Source organism: Myxine glutinosa, chromosome 1 (assembly GCF_964187855.1).
Source record: "Myxine glutinosa chromosome 1, kmMyxGlut1.1, whole genome shotgun sequence".
NCBI classification, from domain to species: domain Eukaryota; kingdom Metazoa; phylum Chordata; class Myxini; order Myxiniformes; family Myxinidae; genus Myxine; species Myxine glutinosa.
In genome coordinates, this window is record NC_136261.1 from 205,851,986 (window position 1) to 205,867,554 (window position 15,569).

The window sequence follows — 15,569 nt, forward strand, 5'->3', positions numbered from 1 at the left end:
GCATTAAAATGTACTTGCATACTTGAGGAGGAGTAAAGTGGAAAAAAAGCACAATGTAATTAAACATGTTGAGCCATGTCAATGTGTGAAAAGCTGAGCACTGCCCTTTTATCTTAATTTTGGGGAACTTTTTTTTTACCCCATGTGCATAGAGCAAGAGCAATTGGCTCACTGTCTGAGATGTCAGTTGATGATCAACAACAACAACAGGCATTTTAAGGCTATTTTCCCTGCTAGAGCGGGGGTTAGCCTTGCGGGCCCCGTGACGATCTTTTCCATTTTGCCCTATTTTCTGCATCTCCCCTTGTTAAACCCCTTGCCCGCATTTCTTCTTCCACCATCTTTGGCCAAGTCTTTCTCGGTCTTCCCCATCCTCTACTTCCTTCTACATTCATTTCCATCACTCTTCTCAACCAGTCACTTTCATCCTTCCTCAACACATGACCAAACCATCTCAACCTGTTCCTCTTCACAACATCAATCACAGGCTCTCTTCCCATCATTTTTCGCAATTCATCATTTGTCTTCCTCTCTCTCAACAATACTCCACACATCCACCGAACCATTCGCATTTCCACCCTTTCCAATCTTCGTTGCTGCTCTACGTTCATTACCCATGTCTCGCTCCCATAAATCAAAACACTTCTCACACATGCAGTATACACCTTTCCCTTCAGCTTCAACGACACTCCCCTCCTCATCAGCACGCCACTCAGTTCCCGAAACTTCTTCCATGCACATCTCACTCTAGCAACTGTTGCCGAGTCTGATCCACCTTCTCCATTCAGCATGTCTCCAAGGTAGCAAAAAGGTTTTCACACCTTCCAGCTTCATGCCATCTCCAAGATCCAACTCAACATTTCCTCCATCTGCAGCTCCCTCTGTGCACACCTTACATTTGAATGTAGCTGCCACACTGGTTAATGACCCTCTCAGACCACTACATTTTTGATGAACCCACTCAGCGCACATTGTCCATTCAATGGAGTTCACTCCGACACCCTTCCTGCACACAGCACAGGGCCACTTCCCAGTTCTTTCCACCTCACCACATGCTTTACCACTTGCCATCACCTTCGTCTTTCCGATATTCACCTTCAGACCTTTTGTCTCCATACATTCCTCCCACCTGTTCATCTTCTCCTTCAGTCCATCCATACTTTCTGCAATCAACACCAGATCATCTGCATACAACAACTCCCACGGTAAACCCTCCTTTACGTTCCGAGCCAGCACCTCCATCACAGCTACAAATAGTAGTAGACTTAGTACCGACCCCTGATGCACTCCTACCTTCACCTCAAACTCACCACTGTTCCCGTCCTTCGTCCTTACAGCTGTGCGCGCTCTTTTGTACATTGCCATCACTACTCTGATCAAACATTCCTCCACTCCTAACTTCCTCAATGCCCATGTCACTACTTCACGTGGAACCCTATCGAATGCTTTCTCCAGATCAACAAACCCAAGAAACAACTTCTTCCTCTTCTCCATGTACTTCTCCTGCAACTGCCTCAAAATAAAAAGGGCATCTGTCGTTCCTCTTCCTGGCATGAATCCAAACTGCATTTCGTCAATCTTCACTTTCTTCCTTATCCTCCTGTCCAACACCCTTTCCAATACCTTCATTCCATGCTCCAATAACTTTATCGCTCGATACGAGATATCGACTGTGGTCGATACGAGCCACAGTCCAGAGGGTCACCTTTCCCCTTGTATAGAGGGACTAGGGTACTCAGTTCCCAATCCACTGGAATGCGGCCTTCTTTCACCACCAGATTGCAGATCTCTGTCATTCTCTTCACACCCCAATTTCCCGCTGCCTTCAACATATCTCCCACAACTCCCGTCGGCCCTCCCGCTTTTCTACTCTTCATTGCTTTAATCGCTTCCTCAACTTCCTTCTCGGTTATCTTCTCTGCCGGTCCTAAAACTGGGTTACTCTCTTTGTTGCCATCCCATTCATTCTCTGCATTCAACAGTATTTCCATATATCTCTTCCATCTTCCTTTAATTCCATCTGGGTCCACAACGATTTGTCCCACTTCATCCTTCAAGCAACTCACCCCCATCACATCACACCTCTCTTTCGCTATCTGCTTTGCCATCCTGAATACCGCTCTCTGACCCTCTTCCAAATCCAAGCGTTCTCCGAACATTTTCCGACATGCCTCCTGCGCCTTTGCTACCTCTTTCTTTGCAGCCTTCTTGGCTGCCTTATAACTTTCATGCTCTTCCTTTTCTGCCCCCGTACCCTTCGCCTTCTGCCACTCCTTGAACTTCTTCCTCTTCTCGTCAATCTTCTTTCCAACTTCATCATCCCATCACCATGTTTCCCAGTGCCTCGGTGGTCCTTTTGTCCATCCACATACCTCACCAACGGCTCCCAACCACTTTCAAGCTCAACCACATCATCCTCTACCATACTCAGCCTCTCTTTTAATGCCCCCCACACTGTCACCTCTTTCAACCTCCAGCCCTTCATTCTCGGTTGGTACTTCATCCGCCGAGCTCTCCTCGCACCTTTTAACCTTATGTCGCAGACAACCAAGTGGTGCTGTGAAACAGCGAGCACAGCTCGTTTCAAATCCCCCCACAACATCTCGATGGGATTTAGATCCGGGCTTTGACTTGGCCATTCCAGAACCCTCCATTTCTTTCTTTTCAGCCATTCCTTGGTGGATTTACTGGTATGTTTAGGGTCATTGTCATGTTGCAAGGTCCACCTTTGGTTGAGCTTCAACTTTCCGACAGATGGCCTCACATTATCCTCAAGCACCCTCTGGTACAATGAAGAATTCATATTGGATTCTATGATGGTGAGCTGCCCAGGCCCTGATGCAGCAAAGCTGCCCCAAACCATAATATTTCCACCACCATGCTTTACAGTTGGTATCAGGTTCTTGTGGTCAAATGCTGTCTTTGGTTTTTGCCAAACATGTCTTCTGGTACTGTGGCCAAAAAGCTCTACCTTTGACTCATCTGTCCAGAGCACATTTTTCCAGAAGTGCTGGTCTTTGTCTCGGTGTTCATTGGCAAACTTTAGTCTTGCTCTGATGTTCTTTCTGGACAGCAAAGGTTTCCTCCTGGCACACCCTCCCATGTAGATCAAATTTGTGCAGCCTCTTTCTAATGGTAGACTCATGCACTTTGACATCAACAGTGGCAAGAGCTACCTGTAGGTCCCGTGATGACATTCTGGGGTTCCTAGCGACTTCTTTCAGCATCTTGCGGTCTGCTCTTGAGTTGAACTTACTGGGGCGGCCTGGCCTGAACAGTTGGCAGTTGTTTGGAATCTTCTCCACTTGTAGATGATCTTCCGGACAGTCGAATGATTGATTTCAAATTGTTTGGAGATTTTCTTAAATCCTTTCCCAGACTCGTCGGCATCTATAACCTTCTTTCTGAAGGCCTCAGAGAGCTCTTTTGATCTGGGCATGGTGACGCCGCACACTTCAACAACAAAGAGCAAACAAAACTAAATGTCTTATGTTTAAATAAGACAGGTTCCTCCAAGATCCTCTCTAACGATGTTCTAATCATTTGCACCTGAGCTGGTGCACCCGATTCTAATTTTAGGTATTTGAAGTCGTGATAAATGTCGGGGTGTGCTTACTTTTTCCACATCCGAAATTTGCATTTATGTTTATTTAAATTATACAATGGACTACGACATGTAAATGTTTCATGATATTTGTTATATTATATCACCTTTATCTATCAGTATTGTTGAAATGAAGATCAAATAGCTGTATGTTGAAATATGTTGAAAAAGTCAAAACTTTACATGGGGTGTACAGTGAAACCTTGACTTACGAGTGCACCAACTTACGAGTTTTCCGAGATACGAGCCGTCGCTCGGTCGATTTTTTGCTTTGTGATGCGAGCCGAGATCTGAGTTACGAGCGAGCGAGCTTACGCCACCCGCCACTAGGTGGCCCAGCGAGCGTTCAGTTCACGTGGTTATCTTGCCGTGCAAGCATCTCTGCCGTATCGCTGTTGCTTTGTTTTCGCATTTTGTTTATTTTGGAAAATTTCTTAGTTTTAACCATGGGTCCTAAGAAATTGAGTGCCAAGGGCAGTGCTGCGAAGAAAAAAAGGATGATGTGCTTGGATATAAAACACGTAATCGTCGAAAAACATGAGCGAGGTGTGCGTGTTGTCGACTTGGCGAGGCAGTACGATCGTAGTACTTCTACGATATGTACGATTTTGAAGCAGAAGGAGTCGATAAAGGCTATAATGCCAGCCAAGGGCGTTAAGATTATTTCAAAGCTCCGGACCTCTGTCCATGAAGAGATGGAGAAGTTGTTGTTTGTGTGGTTGACAGTGTCAGTAAATACAGTGAGGAGTGTGAGTAAATACACTTAATAAAACCAGTTTATTTCTTTACATTCTCTTTTATTATGTACAGTATATACGAGGTCGTGCTTGTTTATACATTATTTGTTATTTATAAAGTACATTTTTCTTATTTTAAAAACACATAACAAAAAAAATTGGTGTGGTTTTTGGGGGGCTGGAACGGATTAATAGCATTTCAATTCATTTTAATGGGGAAATTTAATTTGAGAAACGAGCAAATTGAGTTACGAGCTCGGTCACAGAACGAATTAAACTCGTAAGTCAAGGTTTCACTGTACTTACTTTTTCACGTGACTGTATTTGAAATTTTACACTGTCTCGACAAATACACTTTGCCGCGTGTTCTGACAAGATTGGAACAAAATGATGGTGTCCAACGATGCAATGACAGAGTTAACTTTGCCCAAAATATTTGTTTGTTGCAAAATCATCAGTTTTGGCAGAAAGTTCCGTTTGACCAATTGGCTTGATATTGTTCCCATTGTGCCTGTTATTCAAAGTTCCCAAACTATGCTGATATAGAATGTGCTCGGAAACACAAAGCAAGAGTTGAAAAGACCCTTGCCATGTCCTTTTTCACAGGAAGACCCTTCCCATGCTCTTTTTCACAAGAATACCCTTCCCATGTTCTTTTTTCATAAGAAGACCCTTCTCATGTCCTTTTTCACAAGAAGACCCTTCCCTTCCCTTCCCATGTCCATTTTCACAAGAAGACCCTTCCCTTCCCATGTCCTTTTTCACAAGAAGACCCTTCCCATGTCCTTTTTCACAAGAAGACCCTTCCCTTCCCATGTCCTTTTTCACAAGAAGACCCTTCCCTTCCCATGTCCTTTCTCACAAGAGGACCCTTCCCTTCCCATGTCCTTTTTCACAAGAAGACCCTTCCCTTCCCATGTCCTTTTTCACAAGAAGACCCTTCCCTTCCCATGTCCTTTTTCACAAGAAGACCCTTCCTTTCCCATGTCCTTTTTCACAAGAAGACCCGTCCCTTCCCATGTCCTTTTTCACAAGAAGACCCTTCCCTTCCCATGTCCTTTTTCACAAGAAGACCCTTCCCTTCCCATGTCCTTTTTCACAAGAAGACCCTTCCCTTCCCATGTCCTTTTTCACAAGAAGACCCTTCCCTTCACATGTTCTTTTTCACAAGAAAACCCTTCCCATGTTCTTTTTCACAAATAAGACCCTCCCCTTGTCCTGTTAAGGTATTCAATAAACTCTCCAGTGGTATTTGTTTGTGTACAAAGTCGAGGCTTGTGGAGGAGCAACAATATCAAACGGATCAGGATGTAACAGAACAAAAGGAACGATAGAAAGAGATAAAGATGAACTGATTAAATTTATGGGGCAAGAGGTCAAAGGTTAGAGGTCCTGGTCAGGAAAACATCTGTTGCTGTGCTAACTTGGGAACCAGTGATGGGATTTGTTTTACCAAACTTGGTACAAGTATATAATATGATGATGCAAAGATGAACTGATTAGATTTCAGCATCAAAGGTCAGAGATCATGTCAGGTAAAAATGTGATATTTGAGAACAGTTGAAGAGGCTTAAATAAAACTTCGTGCAACATACATACACACACATGTGCGTACATCAGGGGTCACGCTAAAAAAAATTGTTGTGGTCCACCGGGCCACCTGAACAGATTTTTTTTTGGTGGCCCGACCGTATATTCTTTACTAGTGAATCAAACTTCATAAAAATCAGTATCCATGCTTAAATTACTATTTCTCACGACACCGACACATCACATTTCGGTGCTTTTCAAGCCAGCAACCTAACAACTAGTAATCACAGAACACTCCTGTCAGCTATTCAATCATTTATCTACTAACTTGCCGCAAAATAATACTAGAACTTTTTTAATGTTTGCTTATTAACCCATTTATTGCGTTTTCCAAAGCAAATGCTAGCTCTGCACAGCTTTAAGCTATTGACGAGATAATTGGAGTTGTGAAATTGTAGTCTTGTTAAACTACAAATTTATGATTGTACAGAAACACTTGCTGCTTTGATTGTCTTTTTTAAACATCAAGAAAAAATAAAAAGCAATACGAAACCTGCATATGTAGTTAACAACCAACGATATGCACACGCAAGCACACATGCACACGCAGATGGATACTTCGAGTCCTGGAAGGTGTCCGTTCTACCTTGTGAAACCTGTATATGGAGATATAACGACCAACGCGACACACACACACAGATGCACATACATACGCACACACACACGCAAACGCACACACATGCACACACACACACACGTACATACACACACATGTGGATACACACACACACTCATGTATATACACATAAACATGTACACACACACACACATACACACACAAACTCGATAGCGCTATGGGCACTTTACTGGTGATTATAATAATTTACGTTAACATGATAAATGAAACACATCAGCATAAGCACAAGCCAAATTGGCGACTCTGATCAGGCAAATACTCTAGAGTTGAAACTTCACCGCCGAGAGATAAGCAATAATAAAATGATAATAATAATGACATCGTTATTGATTAAATTCTTATTTAATATAAAATACAGTTCCCTTACTTGTGAAAAGTGATGCTTTTGTTCACTTTCAACTTGTGGGAATGCCTGTGATTGCAGCCGAAAGCAAAGCAGAAAACTGAACATGACCACCATGTTTTTAACTGAAACCAGTGAGCTGAACAGCCAACCTGGGCTATGGTAATCCAAGGTGGAGGTAATGACTAATCGCTGGTGCCACTCGCTACCTAAATATCACCACAGCAGAGTTCACTCGTTAACGATACAGCTCAGTCGGTGTGTTCCATTACCAAGCAGCTTATAGAGCGCTCGCCAAGTGGCTTAAGTACTCAAACAAACACTCCAATGAAACGGTCGATACGGGTCGGCTGGCTTGGCAAGTTGATGAGTAATGGGGCACACCTGGTCCCATTTGCTTGAGTTTGTTTATGACTGGAGTTGTCAGGTGAAATTAATCATTGTGGGGTTACCGCTATTATATTATAATCGGATCAAATAATTTAAAATATATCCACAGCAGCGGTCAGGGGGGAATCACTTTATTCTTGTTATTCCTGCCAATTATTGTACTATTATTTTATTGTACCATTTGAAGTGGGTATAGAACATGCCACAAGATGTAACTACTCTCACGCTGCTATATATACACCTTCCCAAGACGGGAACAGGTGATAAAATGGGCATTCTTCCGAATTTTTGCAGTTAAGTGAAGTCCAAAGCAACCTAGGTTAAGCGAATGTGAAAACAACACGGAGTCCTCTTACTCGTGATACAATTGACGGTTCTGAAGCGTCATTCATAATAACCTCGTCCACCATCGCCGGAAGTGGCGATACACGGTACAAGTTTACGAAGATAATTTATATCACCCGACCTTCGGAACTCCTCATGAGGGGAGCAAATGAAATGAAAAGGAGCAAACGCATACATCCTTTGCCGTATAACCCGTATTCCACTTGGCAAGTTTAGTTGCTTGAGATTCCATAATGTTAAGTAATGACTGAATAAATTGACGATTTTGACAAGTTTCCATACGGGCCACCTAGGACCAGGTTTTTGTGGCCCGACGGAGTTTGTGGTAGCATTTGGCACCCAGGCCACCACTTATTTCGAACCCTGATAATGATGTAATAATTTGGGCGGAGGCATATCCGTTGAAGTCGCGGCGTCGAAGAGTGTTGTCCTAGTTTTTTTTTCTAAAACAATTCATGTGAATTAGATTACATTTTAATACTTTATACCGACACATTTAAAAGCTTTTTCGTAAGCCAGTTCTTTAATTGCTCAGCATAATCTTCGCTTCACCTTTTATTAATTTTATTCTGCATGGCTTTAATGCAACTATTAAAGGTTGTTAATTCAATCTGCAGCCTTAGCATTGGATGCTGATGTTTACAGGAGCGACGATTTAATGCCGAACTGGCCAAGGCAGAGCTGGATGGCTCAGACATGCGCGGGCGAAATCTGCGTGTGCGATTTGCATTGCAAGGTACAAGGATCAAAGTTCGAAACTTGCATCCAACTGTGTCAAATGAGCTTCTTGAGGTAACTTTCACACCACCATAGTCACCACAACTTGTTATTCAGCTGTAACAACTGTTTACTCCTCCCCACTCCCCCATACCCCTCCCTTTGACACCTTTTCATTTGTCCGACCATTTGATGGAATGTGTTTAACCTTTGCATTTCACTGTGTTAAGCTATTAAACTTGATCTTTCATGCAGGCGGCATTCTCTGTGTTTGGAGAAGTTGAGCGTGCTGTAGTCGTATGCGATGAAAGGGGACGGACGACTGGACGGGGAATTGTGCAGTTTGCAAACCGGCAGGTTGCCAAGGCAGCCATCGACCGCTGTACCCACTCGCATTACCTCTTAACCACGTAGGCCACGGATGTTTGTTTTTGTAGCTCCGATACTGCTGAAAATGGAATAAGTGCTGAAGTTGGCTATTTTAATATATCATTCTTTTCCTTGCCTCTTCATCAGTAAACCTTAGTTGATGTGGATTATTCACCTTCCAGAATGCCATTCTCAGGAACTGACTTTTGAGCCGTACAAATGTAGCCATTTTTGGCATTGTTTGTGAAGGTCCATCCAGCCGGTGATTGTGGAGATGGAAGAGGAGGCTGATGAGGATGGTGTGCCAGAAAAGGTGCTCATGAGACATCCTTTGTACAGTAGGTGTGTTGGCACAAAAGGTTACCAACATAAACGTGGTTACTGGTTAACGAGTTTTGGGTGTAGGCACCCTCATTCATTATAATGATGTATTTGAGAACAATGATGTCTTTGATAACAAACTTTAATTTAGACCATGAGATGGGATTGAAATATATGTCTAGTTTTTCATTTTAGTGGGGCGCCCTCTCAAACCACACGAAAAATGGTTACTAAGGGTATTTGAGGGTGGTGAATCCAAATATGAATGTTGCCAATCCTGAAAATTGCACGTTTTTATGATATAAGCATTTATAATGTATTCTATTGTTGTTGTTTTTTCAGCTTAATTTCTTCATTTAGAGTTTAGAACTTGGGATGACCACTAACATTGTTCATTTTCATAGGGCCTCAAACCAAACCACCATTTTTTTCACATGTAAACATTTTAAATAATATTGTAAAACTGATCTGATATGTTGCCACTCCCTTTTTTTGCTCCTGATTTCAGAATATTTTAAAAATATGTCGAAATTACTACTATGAATGGCACTGGAAAGACCGCCATTCGCCACGCATATTCGGTTCGTTCGTGCGACCCTATAGCGTGTATTGTACAGGCCTACACTATCAGGCTTGTTCAATGTTATTCACGATACATTCACATGCCAAGAAGTAATGGAATTGGAAATACCTTAGTGACTGATAATTTGTTTGCAAGTGTTCATATGTAGGGTTGTTTTTATCAGTTTGATGGGTATTTTCTAAGGATGGACTGATTGGCTTTGTTTCCAAAGATTAGTTTCATTCTTTTTTGTTGAGTGTTTATAAGGACAGAATTAATATTAAGGTATCCTCCTTAATGATATTGGTGTTTGTTGAATGCTACAGGTAATCTTTTGCGAGATGATCACACTTATAATTTTGCATTGTAATTTTTGTACAATCTCAGTGGATATTTAGCCCCAAACCAAACCTGTATGTTACCTGTACAAGATTTATTACATGTACAAGAAATTAAAAAGATGATGTGATTGATGGATGGACTAAATAGTTAAAAGTTAAGATGTCACATTCCTGGGAAATAGATGTATGTTATCATCAGAACAAGAAGTTCCAATGTCAATTACAAGTACATATAATTATCAATGTAAGTGAAATTGTACTTTATCTGAGTTTCTGCTAAGCATTAAACACAAAGAGATTACTTCCTTGTAATAAATTTGTCAAACGTTTTTTTCATTAAGCACACCTACCGCTCTAAATAAACATCACCAAAATTCAAGGACATACATTTGAAAAATGCGATATGCACATGTTATGGTGAACACAGTGAGATAGTTGCCAATTTGAAAATCATTGCATTTTCTCGTGGGACGTTTATTTAGATTGGTACGGTAAGTCGAAAGTACATGCACATGATTTCTTCATTAATGATGGCTGATTAAGAATGGTTTTTGTCGGATGGCGGATGATTCATAAATTTTGGTGAATTTTTGAAGGATGGTGAATATTTTTGAAGGATGGTAAATTTTTGATGGATGGTGAATATTTTTGAAGGATGGTGAAGTTTGGAAGGATGGTGAAGTTTGGAGCAGAAGAATGATGTGAAATATTTTTGAAGGATGGTGGTTGTGATGTATATGCAGTGTACACCTGTTGAACTGGGCATGTGAATATACATGTATATACCCAGATTAACACAACTCAATTACACACACCGTTTCCTGAAAGATTTTATTTCCAATGATAATTTAATAAAGAAGAATAATTAATTTTATCACAAATTATTTAAAAATCAATTTGAAGACTGCCATTAAGAAGGATGTTATTTCAATGCTTAGCAGTTATGAAACGGCTTGTCAAATTTCCTCGCACATCATTTCCCTGTAGTTTCAGAGGATTCCGGTAAACATGTACAATGTACATGTATGTCCTTGGAAGATACAATCAAACAATGTTGGCCTTTATACGTACATTACATTCTTAAAACCAAACCATACAATGCATGTGAGCAGCATTAATTTTTCAAACCAAGTAACATTCATGTTTGCATTCAGCATCCTTAAACCCATTTAAAAGTAGTAATAAACCCATTTAAGAGTAATAATGTATGTACTCCCACACCATATTCTACCAAAAAAAAAAAAATACATAAATAAATGTACATACATTACAAAGTAAAAAATATATGGCCAAGGCCACTGTCGGGATTGGCAGCATTCATTTTTTGATTTATTTCCTTTTAATCCCCAAATAACTACATTTTTGTATGGTTTTATATAAACAATGAAGAAATTTAGCTGAAAAAACTATAGAATACATTATAAATGCTTATATCATAAAACGTGCAATGTTCAGGATTGGCAACATTCATATTTGGATTCAGTACCCTCAAATACACTTAGTAACCATTTTTCGTGTGGTTTGAGAGGAGGCCCCACGAAAATGAACAATTTTAGTGGTCAACCCATGGTCTAATTCCTCTGCTTCAATTACCTATCAGGTGTAACCTTTCTCCTGTATATTTTATGTTCTATTCCTTTGTTCAGAGAACGGGAACTTCCTCCTCGGTTTGCAGAACCCAGTTCTCTTGATTATCAGCTCGCTCTACAGTGGAAGAATCTATTCGTTAACGAGAGCCAGCGATTGAATGCGCTTTCAGATGCCAGTCGGGCCGCACATGAACAGCTGATGGCTGATCTTGCAGGAGCACGTCTGGAGCATCAAGCCCAGCTTTTGCGGCAGGGTGAGAAACCTTTGCCTCATTTCACACTCACCTGCATTAATGATACTACCACTGAGAACAGAATTTGTACATTAGAAAAAAAAATCTATGACTATATATATATATATATATTGTTGCGGAAACGGAGTACGGCTCTTCCCCTTAGCAAGAGGGGGGTTAATCCCCCTTTTATTCTCACTGGCCGTCTCCGCTCCTGAAGCCGCCCCGCTCCCTCCAGAGAGGCAGGTGGGCAACCTCGTTCGAGACCGCGGACAAGATGTTATTTGCCGAGCGGATTAGCAGCCCGCGGCTCGAACCATTAACAAAAACTAGACCCGATTCTAAACGTTGGCCAAATCGTGCCACAGGTGTTCAATGATGGAAACCTCTAAAACAAACGGATGTGAAGAAAAGAAGGCAGAGTAAGGAAGAACAGGAATTTATTACTAACTATTATTGTACAAAACCAAAGAAACCAAGGAGGTGGAAAGAAACGAAAATAATGACAGAAGGAGAAGACACAGTGCAATTCTACTTATCTATACAGGCTTACTTATACCCCAGGGACAAGACACACAAAACAAACTCACGTACACAAAAGGATGGAATGGCAGGAATGGGTGGAGGGATGAGAAGGTTCAGGTCCGTGCAAACGGCAGGGCTGGAGGTGACAGCTCCGACTCCTCGCACTCTGGTTCACAGAACGGGCGACAGGGAGATCCGAAGACCGCAGCACGTCGAGGTTCGCGTGCCCGCACTGGTTGTTCTTCAGAGTGCTGGTTGGTATCGCGAGCAGGGCGTGCCGATTCTCATTCGCTTTCCTCTCCAGAACTCACTCTCTCCTCCTCAACTGAACTCTCTCAACTGGGCTCCAGTGGACTGCCACTGGACTTTCAGCTCCTCCTCAACTGGGCTCCGGTGGACTGCGGTGGGAGGCTCCGGGCGACGGGTTATATAACCACGCCCATGGAACTTTCGCGAACCCCCTCGAACGCTCTCTCTCCACCTTCTCAGGCCAAACCCCTCATCCTTGGTTGGTTGATCGGGGGCTGGCTCACTCCTCCTTCTCATGACTAGGTGGAGACACGCCTTTCTTCTCCGAGCTGACCGCGTGCGTAATGGAGTTTGGGGTGAAGAAAACTGCCCAATGCACTGGCACTTCGAAGAGATGATTGGGGGAAACTTGAAAAGGGAACTATCTTATGTCATTTGGTGCAATGCAGAGTCAACTAGTGGGAAACAGAGCCTTAAACTAACATAGAATAAGAAATAACTATTTAGGAGGGTATATGATTTTCTACGTGCATGCGATGGATTAACTAAGGGGACGACCTTTGACCTTTACACACAAAACGGAGGTATTTACAAGAATTACTACTAGAGGGTCATATTTACAAACAAAGGATTCTCAAATCCGCAACAATATATATATATACAGCAATACCCCGTTTTACGCCATTTCGACCTACGCCAAATCCGACTTGACGCCACTCTTCTAGAGTAAATTTCAGTTCAGCGGACGCCATTATGTGCGACTTTACGTCACTCAGACATCATAATAGGAGGACGCGGAAAAAAAAAAAATTAAATAAATAAAATAGTACATAAAAATTAACAATAAAAGAAGCTTAAAATACAATAAAAAGCACATTAAAATATTGTTGCGGTTTTAGAACCCACACTTGTTGTAAATAAATAATCACTTGTAAATATGACATTAAAGGTTAAAGGTTGCACCCCTCTTAGTCCACAAGCAACACGTACGCCACCTTAGAAATTCCAGTTATTTCTTTATTATGTGTTTTAGTTAAGGCCGTGTTTCCAATAGTTGAACCTGCGTTGCATCAATCAAATAAGGAGTAGGCCCTTTCGTCCATTTTGCGATCTCTCTCTCCAAGCGCCGCCATTACGCGCCTTGTTAGCAGCGTTCGCTGCCATTGAGCTGAAGCTCGTTCAAACGACGCCATTGACCATGCGGTCAGGCCCGAGGAAAAGGGGGCGGGTCGCCAAGAACAAGGTGTGGCCTGTCAACCAGCCGTCAAAGGCGTGGCCGGTAAGCCCTCGCCAACCAACCAGGGCTGAGGTGAGATCGCTGGCGGGCGTGGTTTTGGAGCGCGCGGAGTGATCTTGGCCTGCCTTATATAAGCGCGAGCGCAAAGCCCTATTGCGGACTTGCACGGACTGCTTCCTTTGGTGGACTTGATGAGAGAGCGCTGAGTGCATTGCGAAAGCCTATACAGAGCGCACATTGGCAAAGGAGGACTCACTCGCTGGCGCTGAATAGAGAACTTGAGAGAGAGAGAGAGAGAGAGAGAGAGAGCGTTTGGCACGACCATACGTTTATTACGTACAAAGGACACGAGCCTCCCCCGCCATATGTAAGGTCCGGTCGCGTTCCAAATACGCGCGGAGCTGCCTGCCAGGATTCGCCCGCGGGACCGGAGCCTGCACCCCATTGCCTGGACCTTCCATCTACCAGCTACAATCCCCGTGTGAGTGTGTATGTTTGTCTGGGGTCATAGGTTAAGACTGTGATAAGACTGCCCTGTGTCCTGCTTCTTCTTCTTCTTCTTCCTGTACATGCTTTTGTTTCCTCTTTCCTCCTGTACATCCTTTGCATAAAAACAAAAAACCACCTTTAGAGGCCATTTTTCCCCGCAAGCGGGGGTTGGCCTTTTTCGGGAACCGTGGTTGTTGCATATTGGTAATATTGCATATTGCATATGGTATATTGGCATATTGGTATATGGCATATTGGTATATGGTATATATGGTATATGGCATATTGCATATGGCATATTGCATATGGTTACCTTTGCATATTGGTAATAAATTACCTTGTTCTTTCTTGATTTTCCCTAATCTGATCGCATCCGTCCTTTCTTTCATTGGGTAAACGTGGCACGATTCGGAACCGCTAGAATCGGGTTTAGTCTCTTGGTTAATAGCTCGGATCGCTAACCGCTCGGCATTATCCATCATATCCGTGGTTCGAGCGGGAGTTATTCCCTCGTTTCCGGCGGGCGTTAGTACTTAGGTAGCAGCGAACCCCGAGGCCTAGCAAACACTACCTAACGCCACGCCGGGAAGGACGTTATAGCTTCCCAGGACTCGGGACGGCCAGCTAAAAAGACAAGGGGGAGCGCCGACCCCCGAGATCCGTAACAATATTAAAAAATGTACGTATACGTATACGTAGCTGCTGGTTCTCATTCAAAACAAAGGCGACGCCATATGCATTTTGTCCTGTGCTGTGGTCGCGTGCTTGCTTTGCCTTTCGCTGTTATTTTTGTGATTATTCCTTTACTGTGTAAAACAACCAACGCAACGTGGCAACGGCAAAACATGACGACGATGCCAGCTCGGACGACCGTGACCGTGTCATGCCTCGAGCCGGGGTGCCTCGTCGGGCACCTCGCCGGCATCCGGCGTCGACGAACCGATCGACGTGTTCATGTGCACATGTGCATGGATTTGCAAATGCCTGCCTGTATGTCGTCGTTTCTGCGTATATCGCATAGTCCAAAAAAAAAAGAAGCAAGCAACTTCGGCCGCTCGAGGAAAGATGCGGCACGCCTACGACTAGGAGGCGAGCGTCGATCCCCGGGGCGGCCGGGTTCATGGAACCCTGAGCTCGTTCGTTCCTCACAGACGACACGACACGACCACCGGTGAAACTGCTCGGACACATTGGGTAAAGCACGCCGTGGTGAAGCGGGCCGCGGAGCCACTCGGCACACAAGCCAGCTCACGGTCGACACGTCCGTGCCGGTCACCCTGTTCGAGGAGAA

At 43.2% G+C, this 15,569-nt stretch overlaps 2 protein-coding genes across 3 annotated transcripts in view; one reads left to right on the forward strand and one right to left on the reverse strand.

Annotated features, from left to right (window-relative positions):
* The window catches only part of LOC144890870 (uncharacterized), a 946,020-nt gene that overhangs the window by 628,387 nt on the left and 302,064 nt on the right, over positions 1-15,569 (reverse strand). The window lies entirely within an intron of this gene.
* Positions 1-15,569, forward strand: part of LOC137433030 (non-POU domain-containing octamer-binding protein) — a 67,862-nt gene that overhangs the window by 14,501 nt on the left and 37,792 nt on the right. For both annotated transcript variants that reach the window (XM_068125426.2, XM_068125435.2), the window contains exons 4-7: positions 8,292-8,438; positions 8,619-8,773; positions 8,982-9,074; positions 11,603-11,799. In XM_068125426.2, the coding sequence (XP_067981527.1) occupies positions 8,292-8,438; positions 8,619-8,773; positions 8,982-9,074; positions 11,603-11,799 (592 nt within the window). The remainder of the gene's footprint in view (positions 1-8,291; positions 8,439-8,618; positions 8,774-8,981; positions 9,075-11,602; positions 11,800-15,569) is intronic.